We start from the raw sequence: 14743 nt of genomic DNA, 5'->3' as shown, positions 1-14743 counted from the left end.
TTGGAATCACAGAACTGTGGAGTGGAAGGGACCCCAGGGGTCATCCAGCCTGACCCCCTGAAATGCCGTATTTTCTAAAGCTTTGTTACAAAAGGCAGTGTGGTTCTTCCTTTCACACAAACATTGATCTATGCAAGAGGACAGAACTGCTTGGACTGGGAGACGGGAGGGAAGGGGAGAAGAGCACAATGTCCCCAGGCATGTTACCTTCTGGAAGACGTAGCCTCCGTCGGGACCCCAGCCCACAATCGGGTCGGTGGAGGGCTTGCCGTTGATGTTCGGCTGGGAATTGATGGTCAGGATCCCTCTCCTGTTCACCTTGGCCAGCTCTTCTTTCATAAGGTTGGTCTCGGGCGCCAGAGGATCATCGTTCCAAGGCAGGCAGGTCACCTATGGGGGGGGGGGGAGAAACACTATCAATATTTTGGAAAGGGGAGAGGGCAGCTTTCTCCCATGCTTCCAAATCCCCTTAAATTTTAAAATTCCTTCCCTGTTATACCTCAAGCAGACGCACACGTGTTAACCACAACAATAGTTTATTTGTACAGTGGTACCTCAGGTTAAGTACTTAATTCGTTCCGGAGGTCTGTACTTAACCTGAAACTGTTCTTAACCTGAAGCACCACTTTAGCTAATGGGGCCTCCTGCTGCTGCCTCGCCGCCGGAGCCCAATTTCTGTTCACATCCTGAAGCAAAGTTCTTAACCTGAAGCACTATTTCTGGGTTAGCGGAGCCTGTAACCTGAAGCATATGTAAACCGAGGTACCACTGTACTCTGCCCATCTGACTGTGTTGCCCCTCTGCCACTCTGAGCAGCTTCCAACATATATAAAAACATTATTATTATTTATTGAATTTATATACCGCCCTATACCCAGGGGTCTCAGGGCGATTCACAGAATAAAATCAAGATATAAAACCACAAAATTAAAAATAAAAACCACCACCCAATAGTCCTCCCCTCCAAAAAAAAACAAAAAAACCCCCACACCTTTTAAAAGGGCATAGGATGTAAATCGGATCAACCAAAGGCCTGGTTAAAAAGGAACTTTTTGCCTGGCACCTAAAGGTGTCTAATGAAGGCACCAAGTGAGCTTTTCTGGGGAGAGCATTCCACAGACGGGGAGCCACTGCAGAGAAGGCCCCGTTCTCGTGTTGCCACCCTCCGGATCTCTCGAGGAGGTGGCACATGAAGGAGGGCAAAATAAAACATTACAAAGCTTCTCTATGTGGGGCTGCCTTCAGGTGTCTTCTAAAGGTTGTACAGTTACTCATCTCCTTGACACCTGATTTTCCAAGTCACTTCAAGCACCTTTTACTGTGGGGCTGTAGCTCAGCAGTAGAGAAAGGCCTGCTCAGCATGCAGAAGGGCCCTGGGTTCAATCCCTGGCTGGGTAGGGCTGGGAATAGGAGAGCCATTGCTGCCAGTCAGTGTAGGCAATACTGGGGTAGATGGAACCAAAGTTCAGACTTTGTATAAAGCAGCTTGTTCTGTTCCTACAATTCACAGCTGAGGGGCAGAAAGCAATGCCTGAAACAAGACCCTCCAAGTGTCCCTATTTTCCAGGGGCAGTTTTGGATCTACACAAGCAGCCCTGGTTTCTGATTTGATTCCAGGATGTGTCCCTATTTTCATCAGAAGAAGGCTGATCACCAAAGAACTGATGCTTTTGAATTATGGTGCTGGAGGAGACTCTTGAGGGTCCAATGGACTGCAAGAAGATCAAACCTATCCATTCTGAAGGAAATCAGCCCAGAGTGCTCACTGGAAGGACAGATCCTGAAGCTGAGGCTCCAATACTTTGGCCACCTCATGAGAAGAGAAGACTCCCTGGAAAAGACCCTGATGTGGGGAAAGATGGAGGGCACAAGGAGAAGGGGACGTCAGAGGACGAGATGGTTGGATGGTGTTCTCGAAGCTACCAGCATGAGTTTGACCAAACTGCGGGAGGCAGTGGAAGACAGGAGTGCCTGGTGTGCTCTGGTCCAGGGGGTCACGAAGAGTGGGACACAACTAAACAACAAAATTTTCATCAGGGAAATGTTGGAGGGTAAGGAGTTATGCGACCCTCTCCCCCAAGCCAAGGAGATAAGTAACTACGCGACCTTTGGAAGACATCTGAAGGCAGCCCTGTAGAGGGAAGTTTTTAAAATATTTTATCAGTTTAAGTTTAAAACTGATGGAATATGCGCAGCTTGCAGACCCAATGTATAGAATAAGAGAACAAGAAAAACACGCATTTGAAGAAGATTGGCAAATGTTTATTGAATATATGGTGGGGAGGGCAGAATTGTGTACACTTGAAAATGTTGACAGCATTAAGATAAATTCAACAGTGTAAATAAGTTTTGACGGATGCAATGATGGTACACTGAATAGTTTAGTTTATGTAAAATATGCAGGGATTTATGTTATGCAAAATGAACCACGGAAAGAGAAGAAGGAAAGCCATTGATATTTTAAGGTGGTTTGAATATTCTATAATTATATGTGTGTGTGTGTGTGTGTGTGTGTGTGTGTATTTATATTTATACACACACACACACACACACACACACACACACACACAGTGGTACCTCAGGTAACAGACGCTTCAGGTTACAGACTCCGCTAACCCAGAAATAGTACCTCGGGTTAAAACTTTGTTTCAGGATGAGAACAGAAATCGCACAACGGCGGTGTGGTGGCAGTGGGAGGCCCCATTAGCTAAGGTGGTACCTCAGGTTAAGAACAGTTTCAGGTTGAGAACAGACCTCCAGAACAAATTAAGTTCTTAACCCGAGGTACCACTCTGTGTGTGTGTGTGTGTGTGTGTGTGTGTGTTTTATTCTGTGTTTTTTTTATGTTGGAAGACACCCAGATGGGTGGGGTATGACAACAGCGGAATAGGACACCCCCATTTTCACTGGAGAAATATTGAAGGGCATGTGAGACTTGTGTCAGGACTCCAGAGACCGGACGCCAACACTTGTTCACCCCCTACGTGGAGGTTCGTGGGCCAGGGTCCTCCCTGAATCTCTCACCTTGTGCCCATCCTTGTTGGGTTCTCCGGCGATGTAGCACCTGAACACCTCGAAGACGCTTTCCTCGCTGGTCAGCTCCTCGCCCCACATCTTCAGCAGCTCGTCCCTGGGAGATTTGCTCTTCAGGTAGAAGAGGTAATAATCCTTCAGCTCCCCAAAGGCGGGGGAGGATGAGTTACCCCTGAGGGTTGCGGGAGAAAAGGTGTGTTAGGGCAGGGCAGGAACAAGCCCCCTTACGGGCAAGATGGCCTCCCCCCACATTCGCCCACTTGACTGCTTCCATCAGCAGAACTGTTGCAGGGACCACATAATCCCTGTTCTAAATTTATAAGAAGTCCATCTTTTAGTGTGGCAATACCCAAACTCTGGAACTCCCTGCCTATTGACATCAGGCAGCTGCCTTCGCTGTACTCTGTGCTAGAAACATTCCTGAAGTCCACCCAGAGGTTTAGAAAACTGATGCATATTTCCATCTGTTTTTAGCCAGTTGTTAATAATAATAATAATAATTTATAATAATTTATTATTTATACCCCGCCCATCTGGCTGAGTCTCCCCAGCCACTCTGGGCGGCTCCCAATCAAGTATTAAAAACAGTGTTAAATATTGAAAACTTCCCTGAACAGGGCTGCCTTCAGATGTCTTTTAAAGATAGGATAGCTGCTTATTTCCTTCACATCTGAAGGGAGGGTGTTCCACAGGGCGGGTGCCACTACTGAGAAGGCCCTCTGTCTGGTTCCCTGTAACCTCACTTCTCGCAATGAGGGAACCGCCAGAAGGCCCTCAGCACTGGACCTCAGTGTCCAGGCTGAACGATGGGGGTGGAGACGCTCCTTCAGGTATACAGGACCGAGGCCGTTTAGGGCTTTAAAGGTCAGCACCAACACTTTGAATTGTGCTCGGAAACGTACTGGGAGCCATGCAGATCTCTCATAACTGGTGTTATGTGGTCCCGGCAGCCACTCCCAGTCACCAATCTAGCTGCCGCATTCTGGATTAATTGCAGTTTCCGGGTCATCTTCAAAGGTAGGTTCAAAGGTTAACTTGAGCTCTTGAAAGTCTTACATTATCGCTGTTGCATTTCTCTTACTGATAAATTTTATCGTTTTGCCTTTTTCACAAACCGCTTTGAGGCTCGTTTGCTTTTTTATTTTTTACAGTCAAGTGGTGTATCCATTTCATGAAATAATGAATCGAACAAGGGAACGAAACAAGGAAATCTGCCCAGAAAGTATAGGGTCTTTTCTGGACTTGGGAGGAGACAACCCTATGGGTTTCAGTCAACTAGGTTTTACACAGGGTAGCCCCGCTGAAATTAACAGGCCCAAGAGATAAGTCATTCCATTAACCTATCAGTTAGTCTATTAGAGGGAAATTCCCAGGTGTCAAAAAAGACTATTTATGTAGGCTACTACTGCAGCCCATGTCTTGTTAGCCCAAAAATGGAAAACAAGCGAGGTCCCAACCAAAGAAGAATGGCAACTTAAACTGATGAAATGTGCACAACTTGCAGATTTAACATATAGAATAAGAGAACAAGAAGAACATACGTTTAGAGAAGACTAGAAAAGGTTTACTGAGTATATGGGTGAAAATTGTGTTCATTTAAAAGCGCTGACAGCATTAAGATAAATTCAGCAGTGTAAATAAGTTTTGATGGATGTAACAATGGAGTACTGAATGGTTTAATTAATGCAAAATATGCAGGGATGTATGTGGTGCTGTGGGTTAAACCAGAGAGCCTAGGACTTGCCAATCAGAAGGTCGGCGGTTCGAAAGCACGTCAAAGGGCAAGAAGATAAATAGGTACCGCTCCAGCGGGAAGGTAAACGGCGTTTCCGTGCGCTGCTCTGGTTTGCCAGAAGCGGCTTAGTCATGCTGGCCACATGACCTGGAAGCTGTACACCGGCTCCTTGGCCAATAAAGCAAGATGAGCACTGCAACCCCAGAGTCGGCCACGACTGGACCTAATGGTCAGGGGTCCCTTTACCTTTAACTTTATGGTATGCAAAATGAACCACGGAAAGAGAAGGGATGTCACGGATTTAAGGTTGTTTAAAAGAATATTTTGAAATGTAAAATTTAATAAAAATTATATATAACAACCTCAACGGGTCTATAACCATTGCATCTTTCTGGCATCTTCTGTTTTAATTCAGATACGCCTCCCATCGCTTCCCAGTTCAACCAGTTCTTTCCAGAGGGATACATCCACCTGCCCCCCCCGCCACACTCACCAGCGGCCATTAGGAAACTCATCCCATTCCTGAGTTCGGTAGATGTAACTCTTCGGCCTGGAGGCCCAGAAAATGGGTCGGACATCTTCAACTCGCCGTTTGGGGTGAGCACTGACCGCCCAGGGCAGGGAACGCCTTGCAGGGGAGGGAGAAGGAGGGAGAGAAAATTAAAACATATATTTGCACCTATACTTGCGTGCTGCATCTTTTTCAACACTTCCCGGTAGCTTACACGTGTTTTGTTCCCCCTGAATTAAAAACTGAAGGGATGGCTCATTTTTATATCCAGCAAGTGAGTCAGTGTGGTTGTAGTGGTTGGACTGGGATGTGGTAGGCCAAGTTTCAAATCCCCACTTGAACCCTGAAGTTCATACGGGGACCTTGGGCTGCTCACTGTCTCTCAGCCTAGCCTACCTCACAAGATTGTTGTAGGGATTAAATGGGGGGGGGGACTGTGTGCAAAAAGTGGGATATATACACAAGTGAATAAATGAGGTTTACTTTTACAACATGTAAGTAAGGAAGAATTAATTGCACCCTGATGTATGACTGTTGCTTTTTTAAAATCATTTTTATTGATTTTCCAATAAAAACAGCCAATCAACATATACGCATCATAATCTGATTAAAAACAATAAACTACAATAAAAAAACGACCAAATTGTAATTATTAATTTTTCCGGGCTCCCCATAGTCTGGACCTCTGAAGCATATCTTCAAATCTTCATTCCTTCTCATTCTTTTCATGTTTTCCGCCTTCTGATCTTAACACTTTAAAGTTCTCCGTCTCTGGTGATGTATGACTGTTTTGAGCACGCCTTATAACTGGGAGAAGCTAAGCTCAGGAGAGAACAGTGGCAGGCACAGAGACAGAAGAATTAACCTCCCATCCATGGAGATTGCCTGTTCTGTCTTTGTGTTGGGAGAGACTGAACACTCCAGAGAATTACACATTCCTAGCGCAGGCTGACTGGAGGAAGCCAGTGGAGTCTGCTGGTCAAAGCAATCTCTCGCTGAGACAACTTGTATGCCTGGCCCCACTTGCAGGAGAGCTGTCCGTGGTCCTTAACCCAAACCTTAGACTGCTCTCCAAGGTGCTGTTGCCTGTTCAATCAGGAATTTCTAGCATACCCTTGCTTGGGCCACCAAGCAACTGGTGGGAGAGAATCGCCCTCTGCTCCTCTTCTGCCAGTCTGCTGGCTAGAAGGCCAATTTTTAAAAAATATATTTCTAGCCTTCACGTCCATGAAGGCTGCAGAGGATGGAGTTTCCCTTACCCCGCAGCCAGCATGGAAACAATACCCACAAGCTAGCAAAGAATGTGGCAAGATGGATTCCTTTGGGTTCAATGAGGGAAAAGAAGATAAACAGATTCTAGAAAGGATGGGCAATGTTTAAAGAATTCTGGAAGGTCAGACGGGGGGGGGGGGTTAGATATAATCCTTTTGCAATTCTGTTGAGAGCATATGAATATTGTTCTTAAAGATCATAAATATATAAATAAAAAGGGTCCACCCACTAAATAGCTCAGTTGGGTAGATTGTGGTGCTGATAATGCCAAGGTTGCAAGTTTGATACCCATATGGGACAGCTGAATATTCCTGCATTGCAGGGGCCTGGATGTGGCCCAATCGCCTTCTAAATCCAGCCCACAGACGGTCCAGGAATCAGCGTGTTTTTACATGAGTAGACTGTCTTCTTTTATTTAAAATGCATCTCTGGATTATTTGTGGGGCCTGCCTGGTGTTTTTACATGAGTAGAATGTGTGCTTTTATTTAAAATGCATCTCTGGGTTATTGGTGGGGCACAGGAATTTGTTCATTCCCGTCCCCCCCAAAAAAATATAGTCCGGCCCACCACATGGTCTGTGGGACGGCGGACTGGCCCACGGCTGAAAAAGGTTGCTGACCTCTGGACTAGATGAAGCTCAGGGTCCCTTCGAACTGTACAATTCTCTGATTCCACTCAATACCTTTCCTTATTACTTTGCTGGCTTCTTTCCTCGCCTCCCTTTTCTCCCTCCCTCTCCTTCACTTTTTTATTTCCCGTTTGCACATACTCTATTTCGGATTGTGACAGCAATTGTTCGTTAAACCTCTGTCATAACTTGATGCATCTTTGCAAAACTGTGCAATTATTGACCGGAAGCTTGTTTGTTTCCATTCCTGCACTTGCATTGTTTACAGGTAAAGGAACCCCTGACCATTAGGTCCAGTCGTGGCCAACTCTGGGGTTGCGGCGCTCATCTCACTTTACTGGCCGAGGGAGCCAGCGTACAGCTTCCGGGTCATGTGGCCAGCAGGACTAAGCCGCTTCTGGTGAACCAGAGCAGCGCACGGAAACGCCGTTTACCTTCCCGCTGGAGCGGTACCTATTTATCTACTTGCACTTTGACGTGCTTTCGAACTTCTAGGTTGGCAGGAGCAGGGACCGAGCAACGGGAACTCACCCCGTCATGGGGATTCGAACCGCCGACCTTCTGATCGGCAACTCTTGGGCTCTGTGGTTTAACCCACAGCGCCAACACAAATAAATAAGTTGGTTTTCCTTTTTTTTAAAAAAAGATGTTGCAAGCTACCGTATTTTTTGCTCTATAAGACGTACCTTTTCCCTCCTAAAAATTAAGGGGAAATGTGTGTGCATTTTATGGAGCGAATGCAGGCTGCACAGCTGCGCAGCACTCCCTCCCGCTGTTCTGGCTTCTGGCTTAGCTATGCACAGCTTCTTCAGGGCAGCATGCAGCCTTCATTGCACTGCCCTGAACAGGCTGCGCAGCTATCCCAGAAGCCAGAACAGCAAGAGAGATTGCTGTGCTCCCTCTTGCTGTTCTAGCTTCTGGCTTAGTCACACTCTGTCCCTTCCACCACCTCCCAGAAAATCCCCCAAGAGCCGCGTTTCCTTTAAAGAGCCGTGTGGAGCGTGCGTGCGGCTCTTGGGGGCTTTTCCCCGAGGAGGGAGAAGGGCAACCAGTCAGTGATGGGCTGCCCTTCTCCCTCCTCAGGGAAAAGCCTGCAAGTGTCGCACACACGCTCCACGCAGCTCGTGAAAGCGAGCGCTGAGCAGAGCCTGGGATGCATGCAGGCTCTGCTCAGCGCTCCCTTTAAAGAATATTTTTTTTCTTGCATTCTCCCTCTAAAAACTAGGTGTGTCTTACGGTCAGGTGCGTCTTATGGAGTGAAAAATACGGTAGTTAACTTTTGTAACCTGCTTTACGAAGACTGGCTTTTTTAGTAATAGGAGGAAAAAATGGAGGTGCTCACCTAGGGTCCTCCTTCCAGAGACCCAGGTGCTTGAGGACCTCCACGGTGGCCACTTCCCGGTTCAGGGTGTAGAAATGCAGGCCGTGGACCAGGCCGCTGTCCAGCAGCTCCCGGCACATGGTGACGGCCAGCTCAATGCCGTAGTTCCGGATTGCCGCGTCGTTGTCCTTGATGGGCTCTATGACGTCCTTGATCTCCTGTGGCACCTCCAGCTTCGAGAGCTTCACAAGCTGGCGCAAGGAATGATAACCCTACAGCAGGAGGGGCGGGAAGAGAAATTATGGGTTGGATCGAATGCTAGCCATGTTCCGAGTTGGGGCTGGATGATGTCTGGTACTGTATTCATTCATTCATTCATTCATTTATACCTTTCAAATTTATATATTTCACAAATTTTATACATTTCACTGATTTTACAATCATTTTGACATTTCAGAACTTGACTTCCTTCCCCTCCCTCTTTCTGTGGCTCCTTAAATTTATTTTTAACATCTTCTGCATATCCAAATCAACTAAATTTGCTCATTTGTTCATCTTCTTTAAATATATACTCCTATAAAACTGCAGGTTATTACAATAACCCTGCCAGTCTGTTTATAATTTATCTGTAAATATTCAATAAACCATTTCCATTCTTTTATTTTAAAAAATGTTATCTTGATTTCCTATTCTTCTGGTAAGTTTCGCCATTTCTGCATATTCCATAAGGTTTTGTATCCATTCTTCCTTTGCTGGGACTTCTGCTTCTGACATGTGGTTTTCAACATTGCAATATATCCCCATCTGAATATCGCAATATACTGATATATCACAATGTCTGAAATAAGGATGGAACTATGTAGAGCTTCACGGTTATTCTTGCGTTGCCATTTTTTGCATAGCATCCCCCCACACCCCATGATTTGCAATATATGCCTGGTCAAAAATGCTGAAACTGGTATCATGCTTTGAAACCGGTTTTGGACAACGTATTGGCTAGAGCTAACATGCATCATGATTCGCGATATATTGCCAGGTCAAAAGCTATGAAATCGATATCACAATATGCTGGATGATATGTTGATACAGTGGTACCTCAGGTTAAGAACTTAATTCGTTCCAGAGGTCCGTTCTTAACCAGAAATGGTTCTTAACCTGAGGCGTGCTTTTGCTAATGGGGCTTCCTGCAGCCGCTGGTGCGCAATTTCCGTTCTTATCCTGGGGCAAAGTTCTTAACCTGGAGCAACCACTTCCTGGTTAGCGGAGTTTGTAACTCAAAGCGTCTGTAACCTGAGGTACCACTGTATATCGCCCAGCCCTACTCAGATCATCATGATCATCAATTTATTAATCACCCTCTATACAATTGTTTCAAGTCTCAAGGCAGTGGGAAAAAAAGCAAAAAGTTAAAAGCACAAAAAACTGCAACACACAAACACACACACAGAATCGTGCCTTGATACTCGTACGTTTTGGCTCCCGAACGCCAAAAACACGGAAGTGTTCTGGTTTTCGAACGTTTTTAGGAAGCCAAATGTCCGCCGCGGCTTCTGCTTGAAGCCGTGCCTTGGTTTTCGAATGGTTTCGGGAGTCGAACGGACTTTTGGAACGGATTAAGTTTGAGAACCAAGGTTCCAATGTATATATACCGTATTTTTCGCTCTATAGGATGCACCTTGTTTTAGGGGGGGGAACAAGAAAAAAAAACTCCCCTCTGCGCAGTACCCCTTCAGCGAAGCGGGAGGAGAAACGGAGCCCCTTCCATTCCTCCTCCCGCTTCGCTGAAGGGGCGCTGCGCAGCTCTCCCTCTCCCACATTGCCTTCGCCTTCAATGAAGGCAACCCGAAGCCTCCAGAGCGCAGCAGGAGTTCCCACTGTGCTCCGGAGGCTTCGGGTTCCTTTCGCTGAAGCCAGGAGAGTTCGCTGAAACCAGGAGAGGCGAAAGGAAAGGCTTCAGCGAAAGGAGCAGCCTTCCCGCTGCTCCCCGAGCTTGTGGGGCTGGCGGTGGGGGGAAGCCCGGCCCCCCCCCCAGCCCCAGGGACCACACATTCGCTCCATAAGACGCACAGACATTTCCCCTTAGATTTTAAGAGGAACAAAGTGCGTCTTATGGAGCGAAAAATACAGTATATATTTTAAAAACCAAATATAAGAGCCCTGCTGAATCAGGCCAATGGCCCATCTAGTCCAGAATCCTGTTGTCAGAGGGGCCAACCAGATGCCCTGATGGGAGAATCCCATAAGCAGAACCCAAACACAACTCACCTGTATGGGGAATATCCCGGGCACGACAGGGCAGGTGATACCAATAGCCTGGCAGTCCTTCAAGAACTTGAGGAAGGTCTCTGACCTAAAGAACAGCTGCGTTATGACGAAGTCGGCTCCTGCGGACACTTTCTCCTTCAGGTGCCTCAAGTCTTCCTCATAACTCTCTGCTTCCGGGTGTCCCTTGGGGTAACCTTCAGGGCCAACGAGAAAGACAGGGGAATTCAGGGGTAGAGGTTGGGGTTTTTTTGTTTTCCAAAGGTTACATATTATTCGAATGCTACCCAGCTGTGCAGGCACTGAGAGATTTTACTTTCTTGGGCTCCATGATCACTGCAGATGGTGACAGCAGCCACGAAATTAAAAGACACCTGCTTCTTGGGAGAAAAGCAATGACAAACCTAGACAGCATCTTAAAAAGCAGAGACATCACCTTGCCAACAAAGGTCCGGTTAGTTAAAACTATGGTTTTCCCAGTAGTGATGTATGGAAGTGAGAGCTGGACCATCAAGAAGGCTGATCGCCGAAGAATGGATGCTTTGGAATTATGGTGCTGGAGGAGACTCTTGAGAGTCCCATGGACTGCAAGAAGATCAAACCGATCCATTCTTAAGGAAATCAGCCCTGAGTGTTCACTGGAAGGACAGATCCTGAAGCTGAGGCTCCAATACTTTGGCCACCTCATGAGAAGAGAAGACTCCCTGGAAAAGACCCTGATGTTGGGGAAGATGGAGGGCACAAGGAGAAGGGGACGACAGAGGACGAGATGGTTGGACAGTGTTCTCGAAGCTACCAGCATGAGGTTGACTGATGTTGGGAAAGATTTCTTTCCGCAGGGCCCGTAAGACAGAGTTGTTCCGCCTGGCCTTTGGCTTGGAGCCAATTTGATTCCCTGCCCCTCTTTCTTTTTTCTTTTTCCTTTCTCCTCCTGTGATGAGGCTGCATTTTTATATTTTAATGTTTCAATATTTTAATTGTTGTATTTTAATCTTGTTTTAATCTTGTTTTTAAGTAGTATTCATTCAACTTGTTTTTATTATTGCTTGTTAGCCGCCCTGAGCCCGGCCTTATAATAATAATAATAATAATAATAATAATAATAATAATAATAATAATAATAATTGTCAGCGCTGCCCAAGGTCCCAGCTCACACAAGACCAACGCTGCTCCTTGCCCAAGTTTAAAAGTCTTTATTGAAGTTCAGTCTCATTTCTAGACGCGCAGCGTGCAACGCTACATCTGTCCGTCAGACCGTAGAACTCCCATCTGAATCTCCTCCCCCCTGACACCAGCTTACGATTCTAGCCTTACTCCACCTTTTCCTCTGTTCCTTCTTTCTCTGGGTCCTTCTGCTAGTCGGAGTCTCAGCCCTCCGAGATTCTTCTGACGCTGATTCTCCCGACTCCTCCCCCCCCTCTTTCGGGCTTTAGGACCTGGCTCCCAATCCGGGTTTTCTGCTGTCCCGCGCTCCTCCACATTTGAACTTGGCGCGCGCGCGCAGCCTCCCACTTTCCTTCTGACCGTTACACTTGTGTCACTGCTCCCCCTTTCGGGGAGGCTAGCTGGACCTGGCCTTCCCTCCGTCTCCCCACTCCCCGATGGAGAAGCTGGTCCTGACTCACGTGACTCTTCCCCCCCACTGTGCTCTGGTGGGGGAACTGGCCCTACTGCTCCGCTACTCCCTTGGGACTCCCCTCTGGTTCCTTGTTTATGGATCGTCCCCTCTGGGATTCGCCTCGCCCTTACCATAGGCGCCCCCTCCTGGGAATCTTCAGATTCGCTGGAGAAGCTCATGGAATCTCTCGGTCCACTGTCATATTCCCCTACGCTCCCCTCTGATTCCTCTCCTCCGCTCTCTATTTGCTCTCTCCCCTGCTCTTCTGCTCCTGAGCCTCTGACATCCATCCCCCCCTCGAAGCCCCCCCTTCCCCCTCCCCCTCTTCGGGTGTGGGTTCCAGGTGCTCCAGCGCTGGGGGTGTGAGTGCTGGCTTCCGTTCTCTCCCCCTGGTGTGCAACCGGCCAGCGGGATCAGGCCCCCCCACGATGGGTTCGTCGACGTCGACTTCCTCTGCTTCCATTTCTCTGCTGTCGTGCTCAAAACCAAGATCCTCCCCCCACACGTCCATGTCCTCCTCTCCACCCGGTCCCTCGGGTGAGGCTGTGTGCAAGGGCTCCCTCAGCAGTTCCCTGCTCCACCCCACCTCTGGTTGAGTGTCCCACCAATAGGAGCGGTCCGTGGCAAACCCCGAGAGCGACCCCTCCGGGGAGCTCTTCCCCGGCGTCGGCTCCTCATCTGAGGAGAAACCCTGGAACGTGCTGGCTGACAGTGTGGGTGTGAAAAGCCAGTCGTCGAAATACTCCTCCGGCATGGGTCTGTGTGGGAAGATCGAATGGAACTCGTCTTTGAGGTAGTGCTCCTCCACGGCGTAACACGGCACCCACTCGTTGGCGCTGGCCGGAGTACCCTCCCTGGCGAGGAGATATTCAACTCCCTCTTCCCCCCATCTGGAGTCCAAAATCTGTGTGACCTCGTTGAGTGGGGTCGCCCTCTGTGGTCCCTCCCCTGTTGGCGATGGGCTACGTGGAGCTGGTGCGGTCCCTGGCGCCTGAAACCTGTGGGGCGCCTTGTAAGGCGTGAGCACTGACCTGTGAAAGACTGGGTGCATTCTGGAGCCCTCCGGGAGTGTCAACCGGTAGGCCACTGGATTGATTTGTGCCGCGACCTGGTAAGGTCCCAGCTGCTTGTGTCCTAGCTTCCTCTTAGCTAGCGTTCTGGCCGGCACTGCCTGAGCTGCTAACCAGACCCAGTCCCCTACCTGTATGTCTTCCCCAACCCTCCTGTGCCTGTCTGCCTGCATCTTGTAGGCGTGTTTCGCGAGTTCCAAGTGCCTTCGGAGTTGCTCATGGACCTCCTGTAACTCTGCGGCTAAGTGCTCTGCCCCCCGTGGCTCCCCCTCTGCCTCGGTCTCCAACCCCGGGAAGGTTCTGGGGTGGCGCCCATTGTTGGCGAAGAACGGTGTCACCCCTGTAGACCCGTGCTTCGTGTTGTTGTAGGCAAACTCGGCTAGCGGTAGGTAGTCCACCCAGGTCGAGGGCTGTTGATTGGCGTAGCATCGCAGGTACTGCTGCATGATGGCGTTGACCCTCTCCGCTTGTCCGTTGGTCTGCGGGTGTCGTGCCGACGCTAAGTTGATCTTGACGTTCAGGATGCCCAGCAGCTTCTGCCAGAAATTCGAGATGAATTGGCGGCCCCGGTCGGACAGGATGGACCGCGGCAGGCCGTGAGCTTTGAACACGTGGTCTATGAACAACTTGGCGGTCTGTTCCGCTGTGGCCACCTTCGCGCACGGAATGAAATGCGCCATCTTGGTGAAGAGGTCTACGACCACGAGTACCGCTGTTTTGCCGCGCGAACTGGGCAGATCTGTAACAAAGTCCAGGGCCACTTTCTCCCATGGTTCGAGCGGCGTCTGCAGCGGTTCCAGCAGACCTGCCGGCTTCCTGTGTACTGGCTTGGCCCTTTGGCAGGTGTCACACCTGGAAACGTAATCCGCAACTTCTCCCCGCACCTTGGGCCACCAAAAGTCCCTGGTTACTAATTCCGCCGTCTTGTCCTTGCCGAAGTTCCCAGCGCTGGGCGCGTTGTGCAGCTGCTGCAAAACTCTCGCGCGAAGGTCGTCTCCCGGTACGTAGAGAGCCCCTTTGTGGAGGAGTAGTCCGTCGCGTATCTGGAACTCGTCGTCCCTCGCTGTGCCGTTTCGCACCTCCTCCATCTTGGATTGCGCAAACGAATCCGCCTGTAGCGCGCGACGGACTGCGTCCAGGTCCACTGCGGCTGAAGCGCACGCCCACACCTCTGGTGCGAAAATGTGTTTGGCCGCTGCCGGTGCCGCTTCCTCGAGATACTGCGGCTTCCTGGATAGCGCATCCGCCATGACGTTGTTGTCTCCCGGGATGTATTCTATCCGGAAATCGAA

At 48.9% G+C, this 14743-nt stretch overlaps 1 protein-coding gene across 2 annotated transcripts in view; it reads right to left on the bottom strand.

The window, feature by feature from the left end:
• MTHFR (methylenetetrahydrofolate reductase) overlaps window positions 1–14743 on the bottom strand; it is a 42335-nt gene that overhangs the window by 5916 nt on the left and 21676 nt on the right. For both annotated transcript variants that reach the window (XM_083629435.1, XM_083629436.1), the window contains exons 5-9: window positions 10767–10960; window positions 8523–8773; window positions 5262–5396; window positions 3025–3205; window positions 208–390 (exon numbers count right to left, since the gene is read on the bottom strand). In XM_083629435.1, coding sequence (XP_083485561.1) covers window positions 208–390; window positions 3025–3205; window positions 5262–5396; window positions 8523–8773; window positions 10767–10960 — 944 coding nt within the window. The remainder of the gene's footprint in view (window positions 1–207; window positions 391–3024; window positions 3206–5261; window positions 5397–8522; window positions 8774–10766; window positions 10961–14743) is intronic.

Source organism: Podarcis filfolensis, assembly GCF_964270895.1.
Source record: "Podarcis filfolensis genome assembly, chromosome: 8".
Classification (NCBI taxonomy): Eukaryota; Metazoa; Chordata; class Lepidosauria; order Squamata; family Lacertidae; genus Podarcis; species Podarcis filfolensis.
This window is presented reverse-complemented; position numbering and strand designations above follow the sequence as displayed.